At 39.5% G+C, this 20,704-nt stretch overlaps 3 protein-coding genes across 3 annotated transcripts; all 3 read right to left on the bottom strand.

Moving 5' to 3' along the window:
• Positions 1-1,406: 1,406 nt before the first annotated feature.
• Positions 1,407-10,388, bottom strand: senp1 (SUMO specific peptidase 1). Its single transcript, XM_005732565.1, has 18 exons — positions 9,659-10,388; positions 9,414-9,472; positions 9,133-9,320; positions 8,975-9,050; positions 7,976-8,168; positions 7,680-7,824; positions 7,466-7,584; positions 6,854-7,137; positions 6,676-6,739; positions 6,438-6,476; positions 6,266-6,350; positions 6,028-6,168; positions 5,517-5,648; positions 5,008-5,211; positions 3,656-3,735; positions 3,461-3,545; positions 2,823-2,918; positions 1,407-2,732 (listed from the first exon to the last, which is right to left on the bottom strand). Exons 1-18 carry the CDS (start codon positions 9,790-9,792, stop codon positions 2,670-2,672), a joined length of 2,187 nt encoding a protein of 728 aa, XP_005732622.1. The 5' UTR covers positions 9,793-10,388; the 3' UTR covers positions 1,407-2,669.
• Positions 10,389-11,500: 1,112 nt separating this feature from the next.
• On the bottom strand, positions 11,501-17,072 carry LOC102195688 (protein lifeguard 2). Its single transcript, XM_005732563.1, has 12 exons — positions 16,857-17,072; positions 15,547-15,637; positions 15,324-15,412; positions 15,112-15,176; positions 14,957-15,010; positions 14,811-14,861; positions 14,675-14,714; positions 14,383-14,420; positions 14,057-14,144; positions 13,845-13,940; positions 13,098-13,151; positions 11,501-12,956 (listed from the first exon to the last, which is right to left on the bottom strand). Exons 1-12 carry the CDS (start codon positions 16,869-16,871, stop codon positions 12,807-12,809), a joined length of 831 nt encoding a protein of 276 aa, XP_005732620.1. The 5' UTR covers positions 16,872-17,072; the 3' UTR covers positions 11,501-12,806.
• A 409-nt stretch (positions 17,073-17,481) lies between these two features.
• On the bottom strand, positions 17,482-20,340 carry mfsd5 (major facilitator superfamily domain containing 5). Its single transcript, XM_005732564.2, has 2 exons — positions 20,213-20,340; positions 17,482-19,849 (listed from the first exon to the last, which is right to left on the bottom strand). The coding sequence occupies exon 2, from the start codon at positions 19,766-19,768 to the stop codon at positions 18,323-18,325; it is 1,446 nt and encodes a 481-aa protein (XP_005732621.1). The 5' UTR covers positions 19,769-19,849; positions 20,213-20,340; the 3' UTR covers positions 17,482-18,322.
• Positions 20,341-20,704: the final 364 nt, after the last annotated feature.

Genomic DNA, 20,704 nt, shown 5'->3' with positions numbered 1-20,704 from the left:
TGTTTTGAAGGCACATTGCCACTTTTTGTTTAGTTTAGCTTAAACACAGGCACCATAGCATTGTTTTCATCATTCCGCTCATTTTCCACTTTTACGGTTTGGATAAATATCGTCCCATCTCGTTCTTTCTTAGCTGTTACTTGTTTTCCTCTTTAACTACAAAACCTTTTATTTCCAGGTGACAAATAAACCTCACAGAAATGCCTTAGATTTCACTGGAAGGGAGTGTGAAGTGCTACTCAGCTGTGTTGGGCTTTATCTCTGACTGGAATTGTTTTCATGCACTGCAAACTGTTGAAGTTTTTCTTTTTTTAAACTCCTTCAGATACTAGATCTATGAAGCAAAGAAATGTTTAAATGCTGATTCACTGTTGTGTGTTTACCATTCCACGATTTTAATCCAAATATATTGAAGACAAAAAAATGAATTGTGGCTTATTGCTGCTAATTTTTAAATTATTTCATCTGAAGGTCATTTAATATATCCAGTCAAAAATGGGGTCAGTTTTGTAACCATGTCCATGAATTTGTCTGTTTATTGTGCGCATCAACCTCTCCGTAAGTGTTTGTGCCATGATGCAGGGCTTTTTGTTTTTTCCTTCATAGAGAAGAAATCCCTTCAGTTTTTCAACTTTCATCCTGGTTTGATTTTTGAACTTGCCATTTTTTTTAAATAAATTTTTTTTTCACTGTGACAGTGCTTTTGTTTGTTTGTTACCTAAAGTCCCTTTAGTAGGTTGAAGACAACATGGGATGTGCTGACCATGACAAAACTTTACTGTTTATGGCTGGGGAAGCCTGCAGTCAGCTTAGACTGAAGAAGTCACCTGGATGAGTGATGAAATGTTTCTCCCACTGAAAATGCTACATCCAGAAACGATGCTTTGGGATTTACTTACCTGGACGACTGAGCGTGCATCAAGATGACATTATGAGATATGCCATGTTTTCATCTAATCGCACTTTGGCAGGTATAAATAACTTTGCTTTTTTTTTCAAGATTCAGCTAAAGAAATGTGAACAAATGATGTATTTTAGCAACAGGCTGCTGGTAGCAGTTTAAAATGGGTTCTTTGATGTTACATGCAGACATGCCAATGGTTCATACTTTGGGCTGAGAGGCTTTTTTATGCTTGAATTATTCAGTCAATGTAAGTGGCTTAAACAAACATTCCTTTGAAATGGTCAGAGGAGCCAATGCCCCCCCACCAAAAAAACTTTGAAAGACCTTCAGAATGATAGAACTGCTCAAGAGCACTTTGAAAACATCCCTCTCCTTAGAAGTAAAATAGAAAGAAATCTGTGGCGGCTCAACACCAAAGACAAGTTCATGCTTTACCTCGTGTCTTTGAAACCACAAATTAGTTTGAGTTTATGTGAAAGTATTTGGAGAAAAAAGCCACAATACATGAGAATTTATTTCTAAAACAGACTCGAGTCTAGATAAAATAGATAGGAAATACATTCTTAAAAAAAGTATTTTACATTGTTTGCTGTATAGGTTTTAAGTATATACAAAGTTCAAAATATACTGAATATACCAAAAGGTTGTTGAACAAAAGAACACCGAAATACATAAAATAGACTTTTAACCTTATTTTACACCATCAAGAAAACTGGATAAACAAATGACAGAACTTTTACCGTACTCTTACGGTGTAATTGTTTGGTTACACCTGCAAACCAGCATCAAGGAGAAACAATGTTTTTTTCACTCTAAATCATACTCTGAGGTTATGTCACATTAATTTCTCAGCTTTACTGAAGTGTCATAAAGAACTGAGTGGCATTCTATCAATTTACCTGCAACAATGAGGTAATTACCTATTTTAATATCAACTTCACCTTATAACATCAAAATTCTCGTCCAAACACAGACTAAAGTAAAATCCACACATAAGCTGCAACTCTGAACTTTGTAGACATTACAGCAAAGCTGTATGCAGTAACACAAAAGTCCAAGTCAGACCTCCAAATGTCTTTAAGCTCCAGATCCCTGACAGAAAACCAGTGTATCAGCAGGTAACTGGAGAATGTGTAGCAAACCAATAGGTGTCAAATATCCTACATGCTTTACCCAGGCAGGCCTGCCTGAAACAAACTAAGCACTTTTAATATCAACACGATGTGTGTAATCTCATGTGTGTAATCTCATGTGTGCCACCATTGTGTGGAGTTCTCATGTGTGAAGATCAGGGGGGAAATAGAGACTTTGACATTTGGGAATGTAATCTGCTTTTAAAACACTTTTTTTTAACTTTTACTGATAACACAATACATGTTAATCAATGAGTGATCAATGACAACTGATTGTGGCACAAAAACATGTAATGAACATTCCACCTCAGAGTATGATGTGCACAAGTGTAATTTCAAAAACAGTTCTGACTGGACCGTACAAATCAAAGCGTTTGAGCTGCTGTCTGACACACACACAAAAAAAACTGTAGAAGAAGTTGGAGGCAGTGATTTGTTGCTCCAGCAACATCCTTTCAGCTACTTTTAGCCGAGGATGGAAATCGCTGAGCTGGTTCCTGATCAGACGAGCTGGTGTGAAAGTTGTTCCCAGAATTCAAGTCTCCCATCTGCGAGTCCTTTCCTGGGGAGTAAAACTCAACCACCATCAAGATGTGAGGCAACTGTACAACTTCACAATTGTCATCCTCACATCACAACAGCTTGTGGTTTACAATCTCCCAAACGATCCTTTTTCTGAAATATGGCATATGTTTCTGTCAAAAACAAAAGAGGAAAGACATTTTTAAGCCTTCATTATGACTGCTTACTGAAAAGATACTCTCACTGATGCTGTTTGAAGTTACCTGCGTGAAAGTGATTGGTTTGTCTTTGGTAATGTAATCTGCATATTTGCATGTGAACATTCCACAGTCGCTACCATTCATTTGCTGAGGGATCTCCTAAGAACAGGAAAAGAAAGAAGACAAGTTTGCATCTGCAAATCAAACCTTGATTAACCTACAGAGCAAAATGACATCTGACACTTTGACAAATTATCTATAAAATGTCTTGACAGTAAAAGCTGCTGAGACACTAATTTGAAAATTCAGAAAACAAAAGTCACAAACATAAGAAACTGGATCTTTAAACATTTCAAATCATCCACGCTCCAATAACATGGCTTTCGTATCTTGTGGAGGCTTACAAAAGCAGCAGAACATTGTATACTTAAAACCTCAGACTGGACTACTAACATTTGTCACTATTTTGAAACCATTTGTTACCAGAAACCTAGTGAGGGCTTTACAAAAAAACCAAAAGAACTTTATAGATCTACAGCTATCAGATTCAACTGTAGAACAGTGTCTGATAGAAAAGAGAAACAAGTAAAATGCCAAATAAATAAAACGATACTGTGAGGCAGATAATGAAATCCCATCTAAAATTCCTGAAACCATGTGATTTGAACACTTGTCACAACAACCTTGTCTGTAGAACTTACATTGCGTGTTTTGCTGTGCAGAATCCAGCCTGAGGTATCCAGTTCTTTGCCTTTTTTGTCCTTACTTTCCTGTTGCAGGTATTCACTGGAAAACAAAATTGAAGTGCAAAAGTGCAAAACTCAGTGAGTTATATTTACCTCTCAAAACACATAACCCATTTAAACAAATATTGCACATCTGCTACAGAAACTTACAACAATATTTCACATGCTTTATCGTTGTTTCCTCCCATAGAATCAAAGTACATGATGGACTTCTTGCGGAAATCCACCACCTGAAAAAAACAAAATGCTAAATAAAATCCCAAAATATTTATATCCACATTTTAACTGACCCTTAAAACAACAATAAATTCAATAATTTTATTACACGACAGAACAGTATTATTAAGAATGCAATGGTTATTGTAATCACACTGATCCTACTGTTTCCAGTTTAAGTCCAACAAGTTTCATTATTTACTTTATCGTAAAATAATGGAAATAAAGCTGAAAGCAAAATCAAAGTCTCCATGAGTGCTTCCAAAATGGGTTTTTCCCCGATGTGTGATTCAAACATGATTTGAGAGGCACTTGTAATTTCAATGTACAAAAACGCTAAGATACTAACAGAAGATGCATTTCTGTTGCTGTGCCTAAATTACTGACTAAAGACAGCATAAATCTACTATTGGTTTTTGGTTTTCAAAGGAATTGTATGCAAAAATACTATATTAAATTATACTATACTTTATTTATTGAGGGCAGGGCCAAGAGTTGTGCTCCCATAGACTTCTACTGGGGATTTGGCTGAATAGCCGTGAGCTCAGATGGGATAGGGCTTTTGCCATAGTGGCTCCCAAATTATGGAATTTGTTGCTGTTTCACATTAGACAAGCCTCTTCCCAATTTCTAGATCTGCTTTTAAGACCCCACCTCTTCTGTTGTCATTTTAATTGTATTCATTTTTTCAATATATTTAATCTATTTAATTTCTAATTTTGTTGCTATGTCTAGCACTTTGGTCAGTGGTTACTATTTTAAAGTGCTTTAGTTGGCCATCTTGTGACCACCACTCATTTAGCGTCTCTCGGAGCTTCCAGAATTCACTCACCAACCACTCGGGTAATAAAGACTTTTCCCCTCACGACATCACATCACATCCATTATGCCCAACAACTTTCAAACAATCAGGCAAAAATCTGGACCAAATGGACCAAATGTCTTTTCTGAAAAGGTGCGTCTTCCATATTGGCTTCACATTTGAGACTCAGAGCCTATGTACATTTTTATACTGTGTATTATTACACAGTTGGGTCCAATAATCAAGGTGTATTTATTTGTAAAACGTTGGCTCAAAGTGAAGACTTTTAGCTTTAGATAATTCAGAAAAACCAAAACACCATTGAGGAACTACAGCCATTTTTAAACATGGTTGCCTGTGCTGTCAAAGCTTATAATCATCATATAACACTGACATGACGCATGTATAACACTGACAAAGCAGGCCTGTTTATGCTCGCCCTTAAACCTTTAGATTACTTTCTACAACAGCCATTGGGACTTACAGAAAGGCACCAGTGCACCCCCAAGTGGACAGGAACCAACAAGATGTCTTTAGAAAAGATGTCCATCTTTTTGGTCCAGCGGCGGACAGCAGAATAGCCACTGCTGCGCAGCTTGGGATAGAAAAAAGTATTGAACGTATTGACTGTTGGCATGTTGGAATCCTTGCTGCGCTCAACCAGCAGGTTCATGTAGAAGTTGATCACCTGGGAAATTAAAGAGAGACAGTTTAGATCAAGTGGACATGTGCACTCGTTTAGTTGTGGATCATAAATCTAATCGTGTACTGTTTTTTTGTTTTAAATAGAAGATGTAGAGAAACAGATAATTTATTTTTCTCTACATCTTCTGAGGTTCTCCCCCTGGCAAACCAGGGGAGGTAGGCGGTATACTCATCAAGGCAGGACTTTCACTGTTCTTCATCCATGTAGCCACATTGGAGCTGTGTTTCTTAATTGTGTCAATAAGATCTCTATTTTTCCCCTTCATTTCTAATACAACATTTACGCACCTCATCATTGAGCCAGTTGAGGTTGCTCAGGGTTTGCAGGTCTTTACGTGTAAGGCTGAGACCAAAACCTTCACTTAACACTTCGTGAGGATTGCCCCCTCGCAGCACCCTGTTCACTTCAGCCTCCATTTCCTTAAGAGGAAGAATGAGACAGTATACATGTATAAAACCATGAAATAGTACTTACATTTTTATATATATTTTATATTAGTCTGACAATATGCAAGGACAGTAATTAAAAGTAAAAGTCCCTTCATATTCTTAATCAGAATATTACTGATAAATGAGATTAAATGAGGAACCTTAACAAAACCAACAGAGAGCACTTAATTTTCAAAAGATTGTAGAAGAAATCTCTGCACATCTATCATCAAAATGTAGTTGCAGTTTTACTTTTTAAAAGATAAATACTAGTTGGAAAACATACTTCCCTGCGACAGTCTGTTGTGGTCACTCATTTCAATAAATATATAATGAGCTATGCAAGTACATTAGGGTACAATTTCCATACCTCTGTAAGTTCAGGGAATTCTGGTTTCTCTTCCAAAGACGTCTCTTCTTTTATGATAGGACTCAAAGGAAGCTCTTTCTCCAAAGGAACGCGAACAAAGACTTCGACATCTGGGCTACGCTGCTCCTCGTCAGACAGGCGCTGAGAACCAGAAATTACAAAGCAAATTAACGCAAAAGGAAAAATAATGAACATGCCAAATCTTAACCCAATAAGGTTTTGTGAGTTGACCACTCACCTGCTGCAGCAACTGAGCAGCCAGAGCTTCTTGCTCTTCTATCTGTCTCCGTCTTTCCCTCGCCCGGGAGTCATACATACTTGTCCTACAGGAAGAATTTAAAAAAGCAAAAAAGGCCTTTTTGCACTATTCAAATGTCGTGTAAATTAAATAAATAATTTAGTACACTTACAATTCTTTGATCCATAACTCAGCTTGGAAACATGGCACACTGTTAAGACAAATGTATCGTGATGAGATATGTATAAACCTTGGTTGTGCTGAAAGCTACCTAAACACTCAATACACATACACATTTATAAACAAAATAAGAAAACAACTTGAAATGTTTGGCTATATATGCCTCTGTTTGTATTATGTTTAACCAAGTTACACTTCAAATAGCAAGCCTGACCAAAAGAAATACTAACCTCGAGCTGTCTTGTTTTTTACTTTTTTGCTCATCTACAATAATTACAGAGTCGCCATCATGAGCTGTAAGAAAAGGCAAGAATAAGACCCATGAACAACCACCAAGTAACGTTTAATTCACTTACAATAATATGTTCCACGCTCTCTCCATTTTCATCAAGTACTCAGTATGATTACCTGATGACTGTGTGTCCTGAGAAGAGTTATCCTGCAGAGCTGATGGAGAAGGAGTTGATATGAGAGTAGCTCCTCTGCTTGAACTGAGGTCCCTGTCCAGGGACCATGTCTGGATCTCTGGCTTGCTGGGGCCCCCCAGTGGACTGGGAAGGTTGCTGGAGCACTGGCTAGAGACTCCCCTGGGGCTGGCGGGACTGCTGGGCCCCTCTGAAGTTCCTCCTGCTGCTGACCCAGTTGGAGAAGAGAACTGCAGCAGTCTGCGGCTGGTGGTCAGGAAGCTGGTGCTAATGGGACAATGACAAGTAGAATGGTACAATAAGTGACTGGTCTGGAAACAACATGATTACAACAACAGGATAAAGTGGGGTAGGCTGTTCTGATCCCCACATACCATAGCTACATGATAATGTGCACACCAGGAAAAAAAGAAGATCCCCTTTGAAGTCTCTGGCTCAATGCACATGAAAGCCATGTCATTCCATGCTACGCAAAATAAGAAGATATGAAAACTACCTTTCATGCTTCTCTCACGCCCCCCCCCAAAAAAACAACAAAATTATATCTCATTACACATTTTTTGTAACAGGAACATGGCATTGATTCAATACGTACAAATCTCTGTGAGACCTCACAATAGTGTGCGAGCTGCCATTGTGAAGATAAGACGACTGACCACCAGAGACCATAGTAAGAAGCTGCCTGTAGACCTCCTTCTCCTCCTCTCGAACAGACTGTTAAACAAAGAAAAACCCCAGTATGAACACACAGACATGCAACAAATAGATATGAAGGAATCACACAGTTCATTACTGCTTTCATAAATAACCTCCTGTGCTGTGCAGCAGGGCCTGGTCTTGGGTAAGCAGCCTGATGAGGTACTGTGTGTTGGGCTCTGCACCACTTTGATGGGAAAGGTCTTCTCATACATGCTGGTGCAAGAGCTGCTTGTTGCACCTACTCCACTAAACAAACTGCAGACAAAATTTTGGATTTACAAAAAAATTATAATAATGATTGAATATTGCTTACATGTCACAATAATAAATAATTTAACAAGCAGCAACTGCTGAAAAAGAATTTTCTGTCAGACACACACAAAAGATGTAAGGAATACAAGAATACCTTTGAGTTCCATGCGCTCGGAGACTTAAAGGCCTGCCCAGCCTTGGAGAATGCTGCCATTTAGGGGTGATGGAGGGTGGCAAATTAACCGAATGCCCGTTTGTTTTTGGCACCTCACGATGCACAGGACTCATGCACACTTGTCGCCTACAAACTTTTGATCCCGTATTTGACTTCTCATTACGCAACCACTCTGGAATACAGGGAGAAAGTACAGTAAGAGTTACAGCCCAGACAGGTTTTTGAAACCTTAAATGCAGATCGCATATCATGACTTACACCTGATATATGCTTCAGTGCAAAATCTACTCCATAACCTATTAAGTAACCTGATGTGCATCTTCCAAGAAACCCAACTACCTGTCGGGTCAATGTAGCCCGCAATTATTGTGACTGGCCTATTCATCACCATCGAAGTCTAAATCAGCCCTTAATACTGCATTACATTCTAATACTTCTATATTTTATTATGTAACAAGGCCTGTTGTATTGTTGCTATCAAAAAATTATTCGCAATGCTGCTGAAACTAATGTCACTGTGTCACCGTCCAACTACTCTGGACCTAACGTACCTGAGATTGATGACAAATTAGTGTTTATGCAATTAAGTAGTACAAGAGCAGAACTGGGGTATGAAAATCACAAATCCCATACAGTCTGATACAGTACATTTGCTAAAATATTTCCAATTAAAGACTGTAGAGTAAGAAGGTATTACAAACAACAAAATATAAAGGTTGTCAGACAATTTAAAAGACATACTTGGAAGCTGAAAGCTCTTACAACAGCACTGTCCTGGAAAACACTGTAATTCAACTGGTGCCACAACATCCAAAACCCAGTGAATGTTTTAAAACCTTTTAGTTTTAATCATAGTTACTTGGAGTGGACAGGCATTCCCAGAGGGTGGAATTCTGGAAATGCTGCATATACCCATCTCTGTTCAGCTCAGTTTTGTTAATACAACAACTTTTGAAAAGTTTAAAATGTTAAGCTTACCAGATTTTGACGTTTTCCACTCCAAAGTTGTTGAGGGAGCAGCAAATGTCTCATTCTGAGAATTCCTGTCAAGGATCTAAATCCGAACACATACAAGTTAAATAAGATTCACGTGTGCCAACAGTCTTTACAGGGACACCCATAAATCTGCACCATACCAGCCTCCCCGTCCAAATTGCTGATGATGTTGAGGGGCGCGGATGAGGTTCTCCAGGTGGCAAACCAGGGGAGGTAGTCAGCATATTCCTCAAGGCAGGACTTACATTGTTCTTCATCCATGCAGCCACATTGGAGCTGTGATTCTTAACCCCTTCAGCTGCATTCTTGACTGAGTCGATAAGATCCCCTGTAGAAATTTCAAACACACAGAAAACAATGTGTGCCTATACTCTCCACAATTACATTCACAACATACGTAACAAAGTGAGTTTCTACTTACCCATTCGTGATTTCTTTATCACCAAACCATCTTGGTCGATGTTATGGCCATCTTCCAAACTTAAAGAAAAACAGACGGTATCCTGTTAACAACACGCTACCTCGTTTTTGTCAAACTTAAGATAACGGCTAAATGGACAGCGAGCTAAAACACTGCGGTCACACAAACACTGCACTCATAGTTCTGTCTGGGTTTAAGCTTCTTGCCATTGATTACCAAGGGAGTTCAGATATATCTGCTCGTACCATTCAAAGGGTCTTTTCCTCCTCATCTGACCATCTCTTGGTGTGCGTTGAGCATGTGGGTGTTCGGCAGCTGGTACACCATTGCGAAGACTGGCAACGCTCGTTTCTATCCATTCGCAGATTTTATTCAACATGGCTCAAAAGTTTTGGAAATAACGGCGCTAGTTTCAAGACAAATCGCTGTCACTGATTTCAGTCAGCCTTAGTGTCAATGTAGTCAAACCCAATTAAGCTAATGTGCTTTTTTTCGACCGGGCAAAGTTAGCCGAGACTGCTTCAAACACCAACACTCCTAACAAATGCCATTTTATCACCACACGAACACTCGCAAAACCGCCTGATATTTAGCTTACAATTAGCTAGCTAGCTACCTAACTAGCAAACTAGGCTAACTACCCTGCTAGCTAACGTTGTTAGCTACACGGCTAATTTATGAAAGTATGTTTAAATTACGACGGGAATGCGGTAAGTCGCAACCGACGCGTTCAGGAAAACGAAAATCATGTTGGGTTACACCCTAACTCATTTATATATCCTTAACGTGACAATAAATTGTAAATAAACTCGTTGAAGAATAACATCTCCCGCTTCTTCCTCATTCAAAACCACAACATGGCTGAACCGAGCGTCTGACCATCGTACATTGTGATTGGGTGATTGGAGGTTGTAAATTCCAGTGTACCTAAGGCTAACTGGTCGATTGCAGAATGGTGGGACGCCTTAGGGCTCTGGTTTAACGGAGGGTCTTTGACGTTTAGTCCTACGTCACAGCCGTAGGACTCGACTTGTGGATACAATCAAAGCGCACTAAATCCTGTGTATTTCTTTTACTGATCAATTGCCTTTGACCTCGATGGAAAAAGCAATGAGGTCAAGGACAATGGTGAATGAGAGTTATTTCGTTATCCATAATTTCCCTGTACATGTACAAAGATAATAAAGGGCTATTCTGTTCTATTCTTATAGGGAAAGAAATGCACTTACGGAACTGTTCTTATCCCAAGTGGATGAAATGCCATAATTTCACACGTTTCTTTCTTTTTTTTAATCTTAAATTAAAGTGTTGCCAGATGCTATTTTTGAAAGTTCTGCAACACACAATAAACCATTTTGTTCCATGAGAGATACACCAGTAAGGATGTTTCCTTAAAATGTATGTGTTTCTGCAGCAAATCACAAGTGAACTGTAAAAGTGGATTGTCTATTTCTGGATGACCTTGTGCTTGTACAATAAAAATGATAAATATGAGTCTTTATGAACCCGTACACTCACTGGACACTTTGCTAGTATGCAGTTGAACCCCCTTTGGCTTTCAGAACTGACTTCATTTTTCAACAAAGTGCTGGAACCATTCCTCAGACAATTTGGCCTATTTTGACATGATAGGATGACACAGTAGATTCAATCTCCCATACTACCATACTGGTCACTGGATATTTTCACTTTTCTGGACCATCCTTGGTAAACCCTAGAGATGGTTGTGTAGGAAAATCCCAGTAGATCAGTAGTTTCTGAAATGCCTAAATTACCTTTCTTTCTTCATTATGATGGTCATTTACAACTTCAGCAGGTCATCTTGGCGATCTAGACATGCTTAAGTGCACAATGTTGCTGTCATGTGCTTGACTGATTGGATATATACATTAACAAGGAATTGAACAGGTGTACCTAATATATTGGTAAATCAATGTATAACGTCTTTTAGCATTTGCTACTTAACCCATTCCCAGCCGCCAGGCTCACATAATTTTAGGCTCAGTATAGGGGATGCCCCAAACTACCAAACCCAAGAATCCCTTTGTTCAGTCAAAGACTTTACTGATACAGATGAAACAACAAGATACTTTTAGCACAATTTATTTAATCAGAGAGAACCATGATGACAGTCATACACATTCACCCGATATAACATTAACATCTAGCGTGAAATGCAGGGCCCTGATAAAACGTGAAACTGCATCAATGGAATCAAATAAAGGTTATCCAAGGCCACTTTAGAAGACTTATATATTTATTTTAAGCATCTAGCTCGCTACACATTTTATCTCATACACTTTCTAAAATACATCTTTCTGTCTTAAAAAAATAAACTTCAAATCTTATGAAATATAGCGTTCAAATCCCTCTCTAAGTACAGGCCTTATCAAAAATAAAAGTCAATCCATGCACATATGGCACTGTTATGTTTATATTTTACCATTTCTCACCACTTCAAACCAACTACAGAAGTGTACATACAGACCCCCCCAAAAAACTATAATGCTGAAAATGAAGGCTTCCTCAAACTAAGTACTATTCATGAAAAACCATGATTTAAAAGAGTTCAGATTCAAATGCAATGACATACCATAAACACCACAACAAGGTGAATATAGTGTAATATCTTACTGACCAAACAGTGTATAACATTAACACAAATCAACAAGTCAAGGCAGAAATCAACACCAAAATCCCACGTTGAATAAATCTTTTTTTTTAGATTGTCATTCAAACTCCAGAGAACGTGTTTCCTACCCTCAAACTGTTAGACACAGTGGGGTTTCTTGTAATTCACAGTAGTAGGACAAGAATAGATACGACTGAAAACAGGCAAATTATTCAAGTCTTTTAAGCCTTTTTAAAGTTTCATTTGTGCTTCCAGTCATCCACATGAAAACCCACAGCAACAGTGCCATGATGTAATGACTGAATTTGGCATAGTTAGATTTTTTTAGAGTCATCCATAATGTATCTCCTAATGACTATCAACATCTATTATTTGCAGGAAATTTATTATACCTATGCAAGCATGACAATAAGAGACCCATATAGTTTTATATGAACACTCACAGTCTGATAACGCTACATGAAATGAAGATGATCACTGATTATTGAGTGTTTCTGGGTGATAGGCCACAGTTTGGCTCATGGCTTCACAAACATGCTAGAGACGATGGAAAGGTTATAGACATTTTATGTGTGAATACTCACATACCCCAGAAATTGGTGTTTACTTGTACAAAGTATTGACAACCTCATCTGTATAAGGCAAAATAAATAAATAAAGCTGTTAACTGGGAGCCTCATCACCACTTTTAACAACAGCTTAAAAGACTCTTTTTATGTTTGACTACATTTCTGTAATTGGTGCAGCTCTTGTCGACAGGTTTACTCTCGCTTTGTTCCAAAGATCTGGAGGAAAAAGGAGAAGATGTAGACGATATCCAGGTAGATGTTGAGAGTGGCGAAGACGTATTCTTCTGGACTCATGGTGTACCGCTTGTTCCCCATAAGGAGTTGGGTATCAAATGCCAAAAACTGCAACACATATTAATAATAATTTTTAAAAAAGCAAAAACAAATAACTCAACTTTTATATTGTTTGTAGGCACCTACTGCATGTGTTCTATTAAATGTGACTGGGCCTATTAGTAATAGCTCATCTCTTTATATGCTCACCATGGTAAACAGTATAGCTCCCAACACAGCATAGACACCATCCAGCCAGGGTACCTGAATGACACATATTCATTTATTAGTTGTGATTCCACTTACTAATTTACAATAAGCAATCAGCTGAAATACCATTATATTTTATTATATGTTCTCAATTTGGAGTTGAGTCTGTATTAGTTTGAAAACATGTACTCATTTGAGGGACTTTATTCATTTTTACTATTTTAAATACTGTAGATTTAAGCAAAAGCAAAACAACAACCAGCCCTATTTGACTACTGTATTAAACTGCTAAAACAAATAAAAAGAAATGTGTAGTTATTTATTGTTTTTTAAGACACAATGGTTAGGTAGTCTAAAAATACGTCGAGAAGATTTTTTACTAGTGTCAAAGGATGTCTGAGAGTTAGCTATACTGCGGAAAATAGCAGGTATCTACCTCATGCAGAAGGGTGAGGAAATGTTAATAGTGTCATAACTCCTGTCAAAGCAAAAGGTGCTTTAAAGAATCTAAAATGTGAAACTATTTTTTCTTTATTAACCACCGAATTCCACATGTTTGTAATCTCTTCAGTAGACTACTGTTCTACATGACAGAAAATAATAACAACTGAAAAAACCTTAAATGAGAAGTTGTGTCCAAATTTGTGTCTGGTGTCTTAAATCCCGGCTGTTCTGGTACAATCAGCTAACTCGTGTTTACCTGACAGAAAAATTATGCGATTATTGGGTTAGTTTGATCACACTTACATATTGGAAAGGGAGGACAAGGGCCAGCACCAGGCCAGAGATGAACATCACCATGCAGAAGACAAAAAGCACACCTTGGTATGAGGTCACATCAAACTGCAAAGAAGAAAGCACATCAAACCAGACATATGTAAGTCAACATGTAGGAAAAGGTGATTCAGGGAAGTTAGATTCACAAGTGCACAGAAAGAAGAGCATTTCGGTTTTCTCACCTTGGTTTGAAAGCTAAAGACTGTGACCAGGAGACAGACTGCTGCTGTAATGCCCAGACACATCACCACTGACTTGGTGTTATAAAAGCTGTTAAAACAGCAAACGTGTAAAATGTTATGCAATTGTTACCACAGGGTGGGGGGTTCAGGATACTTTTTTTTAGGTGGCCTAAAAAGCACTGGCACAGATCAGATTATTCTGCTAAAATAAATAAAGTATGCTAACTTTAAACTGACATGCTGTAAAGAAAATACACTGCTGGCTATAATTATTTGAATATAAAATCCATTAAGAAGACAATCTAAAGAAGGCATGCAAAATATACCTGGACAACATCCCTGTCATGTAGGAGAGCGAGAGAGTCTGTAACATAGGACAGTCAGTCGGAAAATATAGGCATTATATGCGAATAACAGCATAACAAATAACATCACCTTAAAAAAACCTCTATATATTTATTGTTAGATTTCCAGAGTTAACTTGCAAGTCAGCTTTCAAATGCACAAAATAATGAGTTATATCTTACTGCTATAAAAAAAAAAGTTCAGAGAATCCCATCCATGTGTAAGCAAGGTCATATTTATTAAAAAGATAACACATATCAGCGATATACTTACGAAGATGACAAGCAGAATCAGGTTCCATGGAAACTGTCTCCTGTAGGGGTAAACAAAGACCAGTGTTTCAATATTTGATGTGATGTGAACTGTTTCCATATGATGTGCATTTCCTTTTTGATAACTTCTGCCTCACCTTGGTGCAGAGCAGCAAGACAAGGTCAGATAAGTGACAAAGAAAACAGCGCTGCAAAACAACAAGAATATTGTTTGATATGTCTTTAGACAGAAGAGACACCAACACAAAATAAGTGTACACTTCTGAGGGATGGTGTTACTTACTAAGAGGCCCAGTACCACCCAGGATTAGTCTGAATGTAGTCCTTCACAGGGTCACTGTAAGAGAGTGGCTCAGGTAAGTGTGCTACCATTCGAGGCTTATACAATTCAACATGAGAGGATACTGGAAAAAAAATCTGCTTTCATCAGACGCTCACCAGAATGTGAACAGAGCCACGATCGCGAGAGTAACCAAGAGCTGGATCATCAAGATGCTGTACACCTTAAAAAAGAAAGAAAGTATTTGTTCTATGTACTGGCCTATAAAGTATATAAAAGCACTTGATCAACACATTATCAGTGATGCGCTGCATTCACAGTCACAGTGTTATCATCAGTAAGCATTTTAGGTAATTAAGCTTTTTCATACCTTTCGGATGAAGACCCTCCTGATGTTGCGATCATCCCAGTTGAATTCTGTCAGCATCTCAACATCGTTGTAGCAAGGAGCACTGACGCCTAAAGGGATCATCACAATATTTGCTTATGTAATCCCATCACTACCACATGAATTCAACAGCTGGCAAATATTTAAGAGTATATGTAAGATGAAGACTCTTTAAGATGACTTGAGGGATAAAAAGCAGCCATACCTGCAGTAGCTTCCTCATAGCTCGGAGGTGCAGGCGCCACCAAGGCCTCTCCACTGGAAGAGCCGTTGGTGGTCTTGTTTGCAAGTGCCAGCTGGTTGGATACAAGATGAACACTTTGTTATCTTCAACTTAACACTTCTATTTCAACGAATAGCAAACCATTTTTTTTCTGGCTATCTCCTATGTTTGGCCTCTTTATTTAATATTAAATCTTGAGTGCAAATGGTTCCATATCTGGAATCACATATGACTGGGGTAAAGGGGTTTTAATTTGTAGTTTTTAATGTCAACAAAATACATATTGATATGAAAGTGAGGACTTGTAGATTTTTGATAGGTGTTGTACTAGACCAGGATGAACTGCGCCAAAGATTTGGAGTAATGACTAAAGAAATGTATAATGATAACAAAAACATAAATATTGTTTATAAAAATAGTAAACAGCTATCATCAACAGCTTATATAAGTGTAAAATGTTCACTTTCCCATTAAAGTTTAATTTGGTGCTTTAAATTTAAATGAAACCTCAGCTCATAGTACCGATGATCTAACCCTCAGCTCAAATAGCAGCTGCTCTTAATAATTGACACTTCACCGGACACGTCAGGCTGCCTTGTCACAATTTCAGTGGGGTACGTCAAGTTTTAACCCATTTTTAGTTTTAATAACTGTAATTATAACGAATTACAAAAGGTTTTGATTGACAGGTTTACGCGCATGAAGCCTTCAGCTGTCAAGATCTATATTTAAAGATAAGAAACACCCACGGGGATCATTCGTATCTATATCGTTAGTCTGGAAAACATAACAGACAGGCGATGTTAAAGAAAAAAGATGCACAGTGTTAAGCTTAAAACAATAATAATCCAGAATCCTCAATGACTGATGTAACCGCCTGGATGTAACCATGCAGCCAGGTCTACACAAATAAAGGTTGTCATGGTGATGTGACGCATTTGCTAAAGTATCACTTACACGGCGCACAAAATGTGAAAAATACTTTGAATATGAAAAGAAAAAAATAAATTAAGTAGATTAACTTAATGAGAAACCCCGTGCGCTCGAGTCCTGCAGAAAATGTGACGGTGCATCGCGCAAAATTAGTTATTCAAGTAATTCTATGATTACTGAAAATGACGAAAGCCAGTTTCATCTACAGGTCCGCATTGCCATTACGCACCTGATAATAATGGGACTAAATGGATTGGGTAGGCACTCACATTAACTGTTGGGAAAATATTCACAGTAAATAAATTAAAAAATATATTGATTTCGACGTCCTAACTGAATAACGACATTAAAGCTCATACCTTGCCCTGCGTCATGATGCCTGTGTGTTGTCCAGCAGTAGGTAGCCCCGGTGCGTATTCCAAACACACAATAGCGCGGTGGGGTCTTCTTTATTGGGATATTTCTCGGAGTCTGGCTAGACTAAGACTGACAGCTGTGAGAAAGGACTGGGACTGATGTGGTCTTCTCGCCTCTTTAGACTGAATACCCAACCTCTGACGATACAGTGATGTAATCCAAAAACAACGCTCAGACTCGAGCAGACACCCCCCTCCCTCACCCACCCAGGGATGTTCTAGCAGCATCCAGATGAAGTTGCACCATAGAGAAACGCTGGGACTGTACCACAGCACCGGGGAAAATAGGGAGTACGGATCTCTGCATGATGCGTTATGAGGACAGAAGTCCAGACGAATCTGGAAATATGGTCTGCAGCAGAACCAGGACAGCGGGGGTTTGCAGGGTACAGTGACATTTTCAGATTTTCAAAACCAGTTAAGAGTTTCTTTCTTCTTCTTGCATCTGAATGCTGTCAAACATGCTTTTAGTCAACATCTGACAATGACATTCAAATCACACCATCAGTATTTTTAACAGCTAAAACGATTCTGACTGAATCTGAATTGAGATTTTTTAATAAAGACAACTCAAATCAAAGCGGTTTCTCAAAAACATCAAAATAGACATGTTATATAATTTGTAATAATGATTTGTAAACTCCTGTTGAATAAATGTTATAAAAACAACCATATGCCACAAAATAGAACTCCCTCCCAATATAATTTAACATATTACAAACACTTTTATTTAAAAGTGTAACACAAAGAGCCATATAAAGAACATCAAAACAGAGCATTTTGCAGATGACACAGGAAAGACATTCAAAGTAAAGCTGCTGCTCCTTGCCTGGTTTAAAGGACACCCCGCCCGCCCCCAAAAAACAAAACAGATCCTGCTCAACATACAGGAACCAATGCACTGCAGAAGAAATAAAAGAAATATAGAAGACACTAACATTCATTTGCTAGTCTACTAACTAGCCATCACCTAATTTCAAATATCCATTCAGGTCTCTTAAGTAAAATCTTTTCAGATTTGTCTTTAAGCATTAGGTGAAGGCTCAGCATCACCAAATCTTCCTGGGATTCTGGCAGGTGAAATCCCTACAGACAGAAACACTTCATCTGGAATAATTAGTGGACTGATACAAAAAGTATCAGCCAAGTTTTCAACAGTTTCATTGACAAATGTTCCCAAAGACATTAACAAAAGTCTGTAACCAATAAACAATAAGGAATCAACATGACATAAAATGTTAAACATTTTTACCAAAACACCCCACAATTTCATTCAACTCTGCTTTTGGCAAAATGTGCACCTAAAAGTAGTCTGGTTGAATATGATGTCTCTAGGTTCAGTTAGACAAAACTGAGATAATACATTTTAAACCAGACAAGCAAAAGTGGACATGTGGCTGATCGACTTGTTACATTTCCCATTCTGCTCTGTTTCCCTCCAGTCTCAGATCTGTGTCATTTCTACCCAGGGTGAAAAGACTGACCACAGCCATCAGAGCTGCCAGCATCATGACGGCACAGCCTCCAAACATGTGTCTGGTGCCCCCACCACCCTCCCCTCCACCTGTTCCTGATACCTCCCCGTGGAGGGCCAGCAGCCCTAAGCAGGCCAGCAGGTGCAGCGGCAACCGGAACCAGGCCAGCACACCGGCCCGCTTCTCCTCTGGGATCACCCTGCCCTGAAGAAAGCTGAAGGCAGGGAAATAGAGACCACAGGCCAGCTCCAGGAGCAGGAAGGCCAGAAAGGATTCATGAGGTCTAGGTTGTCCTGGGGCAGTGGAAAAGGTTAGCATAAAAAAAGAGAAGAAGGCCATCAGCACAGCAAGGCAGAGTACGTGCCCAGGCTGTAGACGGTATTGGGTTGAGGTGGCTAGGCGGTATAGCGAGGACCCAACCATGCTGGCAGCCATCAGGCAAGAGAAGACTATTCCTAACGGAGGCCCATGAGGGTCCAGTACTGGGGTCCACAGAAAAACAAAAATGTAGAGGACACTTTCAAACAGAGCCTGGACTCCCCCCAAGAGCATGACTCTCCTGTCTGACAGTAGGCAGCGCAGCCCCTCGTGGCAGCTGCGTGAGAACCGTGCTTTTGCAGACAAATGGGTCACACCTCCATTTGGAGTGCCAGTGAGCAGAGTCTGTTTGTCTACTTCAGGAACCCCTTGAGCCTCTTCTTTGCCCCAGTCAGTCAGGACTACCCAGCCACAGCAAGCCAGACAGGGGACTGCCAGGAGAAAGGGGGCTACTGGCCCAAGGTGGAGCCACTCAGCCAGTAAGTTAGCCACCAGCCCTGCACCCACTGCGAGTCCGTGGTTCCAGGTAGCAGCTTTGGTGAAGGTGCTGGGGATCCACTCCTTGGGAAAATCATGGACATCAACATGTCGGTGCACGTACCAGGCTTCAAATGTGGTTGCTAGCAGGGATGTGGACAGTCCCCCCAAGATGCGGCCCACAATCAAAACAAAGTAGTCTCTGGAAAGCTTGGTGAGACAGCAAGCAGAGTATGACAAGCAGAACAGAAGACAGGTCTGCCTGCGGCCCAAAGCCTGAGGGAGCCAGCCTGCAAAAGGAGCAAAGAGAACACAAGAGGCCAGACCACATACATACAAAATGGCTATTTGGGATTCCAGGAAGCTGTAGTGGAGGTAAAGTTTGTAGAGATAAGGACCCTGGAGCCAGTCTGCCCACAAAGCCAGAAGGTATGCCCTGAGGAATATTGTCTGGAAGCCACGGAAAGCTGGGTTGGCTACAGCTGTAGGGGTGGACTGAGGTGGGGTGACGCGGCGTGCCGTAAGCTCGAGGCCAACGCACAGGGCAAGCAGAAAAACTATGGCAAGATACGCTGTCACCAACATGCTGTCATGAAATGCTCCCACTGGAGGTCAAAGCTGAGGTCTCGGGGGATTTGCAGCACTTTTCTTTCTGTTTCTCAGCGCCTGCGGACAGACAAAGTGGCCAAATTATTACAGACAGGCGAGTGTTCATGAGTCAGGAACTCGGCATCGTCATTCTTGCTTAACTTGGAAAAACCCAAAACATTTTGACAACAACAACAACAGCTCCAGGTAGATATGGCACCGTAACTTCAATCTTACCCACGTCAATGATTAAACCGCTAACTTACGACAGTTAAGTCGCTCAAAACAAGCAGATAATTATCAGCAAACAGATGGACCTGCATGCTATTATTGTTTAGCTAAGGCTAGCCTGTGAGCTAACCTGCCACTAATATGAACAGCTCGTGCTGGCTTCCCCCCCCCGCTTGCTCTATTCTATCATTTTTATGTGACAGAGCTTACCGTAACGTTTAACAGTGGTCCCATATTATTATTACCGAGGCTAAAACGATGACGGCATGTGAAGCGATTAAGTGACAGCAAATGATACGTGGAAGTGAGCACTCGCTAGCACACCATCCGCTTCCGGGATCCGCTGTACATTATTCTACCAGAAGGTGGCACCCTTACTTCACTTTGTTGGGGAGAAGGTTGTTTGTGCTTCTAGACATCTTGTATTGCAAATTTATAATCTATCTTTTCCATTGCAATTGACAGTCAACATAGTCAACATAGGTACTATAAAGTTGCTTACAGCTAATGTAATAATAGCCTAATTTATTAATGAAGTCTGCTAGCAATAAATTATCTAACGTTCACATAATTGCACAATGTATAAACTTGGTTAACACACTCACAGCATACTGCCAGTGTACAGTGTTGCACAACTACGGGCCTAATTACTCAACATAGCCTATGTTTCTTTTCTAAACTGATATTTCCCACACAAATGTT

The sequence above is a fragment of the Pundamilia nyererei genome, unplaced genomic scaffold (assembly GCF_000239375.1).
Source record: "Pundamilia nyererei isolate P.nyererei 1_Seehausen unplaced genomic scaffold, PunNye1.0 scaffold00047, whole genome shotgun sequence".
Classification (NCBI taxonomy): Eukaryota; Metazoa; Chordata; class Actinopteri; order Cichliformes; family Cichlidae; genus Pundamilia; species Pundamilia nyererei.
This window is presented reverse-complemented; position numbering and strand designations above follow the sequence as displayed.

Bases quoted from the DNA above. Each gene is read 5' to 3' on its own strand.
- senp1 (XM_005732565.1), bottom strand. From the start codon at position 9,792: ATGTTGAATAAAATCTGCGAATGGATAGAAACGAGCGTTGCCAGTCTT. The intron at 9,051-9,132 runs GTATGGTGCAGA...GTTCGGATTTAG, and splicing joins CAATTTGGACGGGGAGGCTG to ATCCTTGACAGGAATTCTCA. The intron at 3,546-3,655 runs GTAAGTTTCTGT...TTTGTTTTCCAG, and splicing joins AAAGCATGTGAAATATTGTT to TGAATACCTGCAACAGGAAA.
- LOC102195688 (XM_005732563.1), bottom strand. The intron at 14,145-14,382 runs GTATATTTTGCA...CTGTTTTAACAG, and splicing joins ATGACAGGGATGTTGTCCAG to CTTTTATAACACCAAGTCAG. The intron at 12,957-13,097 runs GTGAGCATATAA...TATGTGTTGCAG, and splicing joins GAGCTATACTGTTTACCATG to TTTTTGGCATTTGATACCCA.
- mfsd5 (XM_005732564.2), bottom strand. From the start codon at position 19,768: ATGTTGGTGACAGCGTATCTTGCCATAGTTTTTCTGCTTGCCCTGTGC.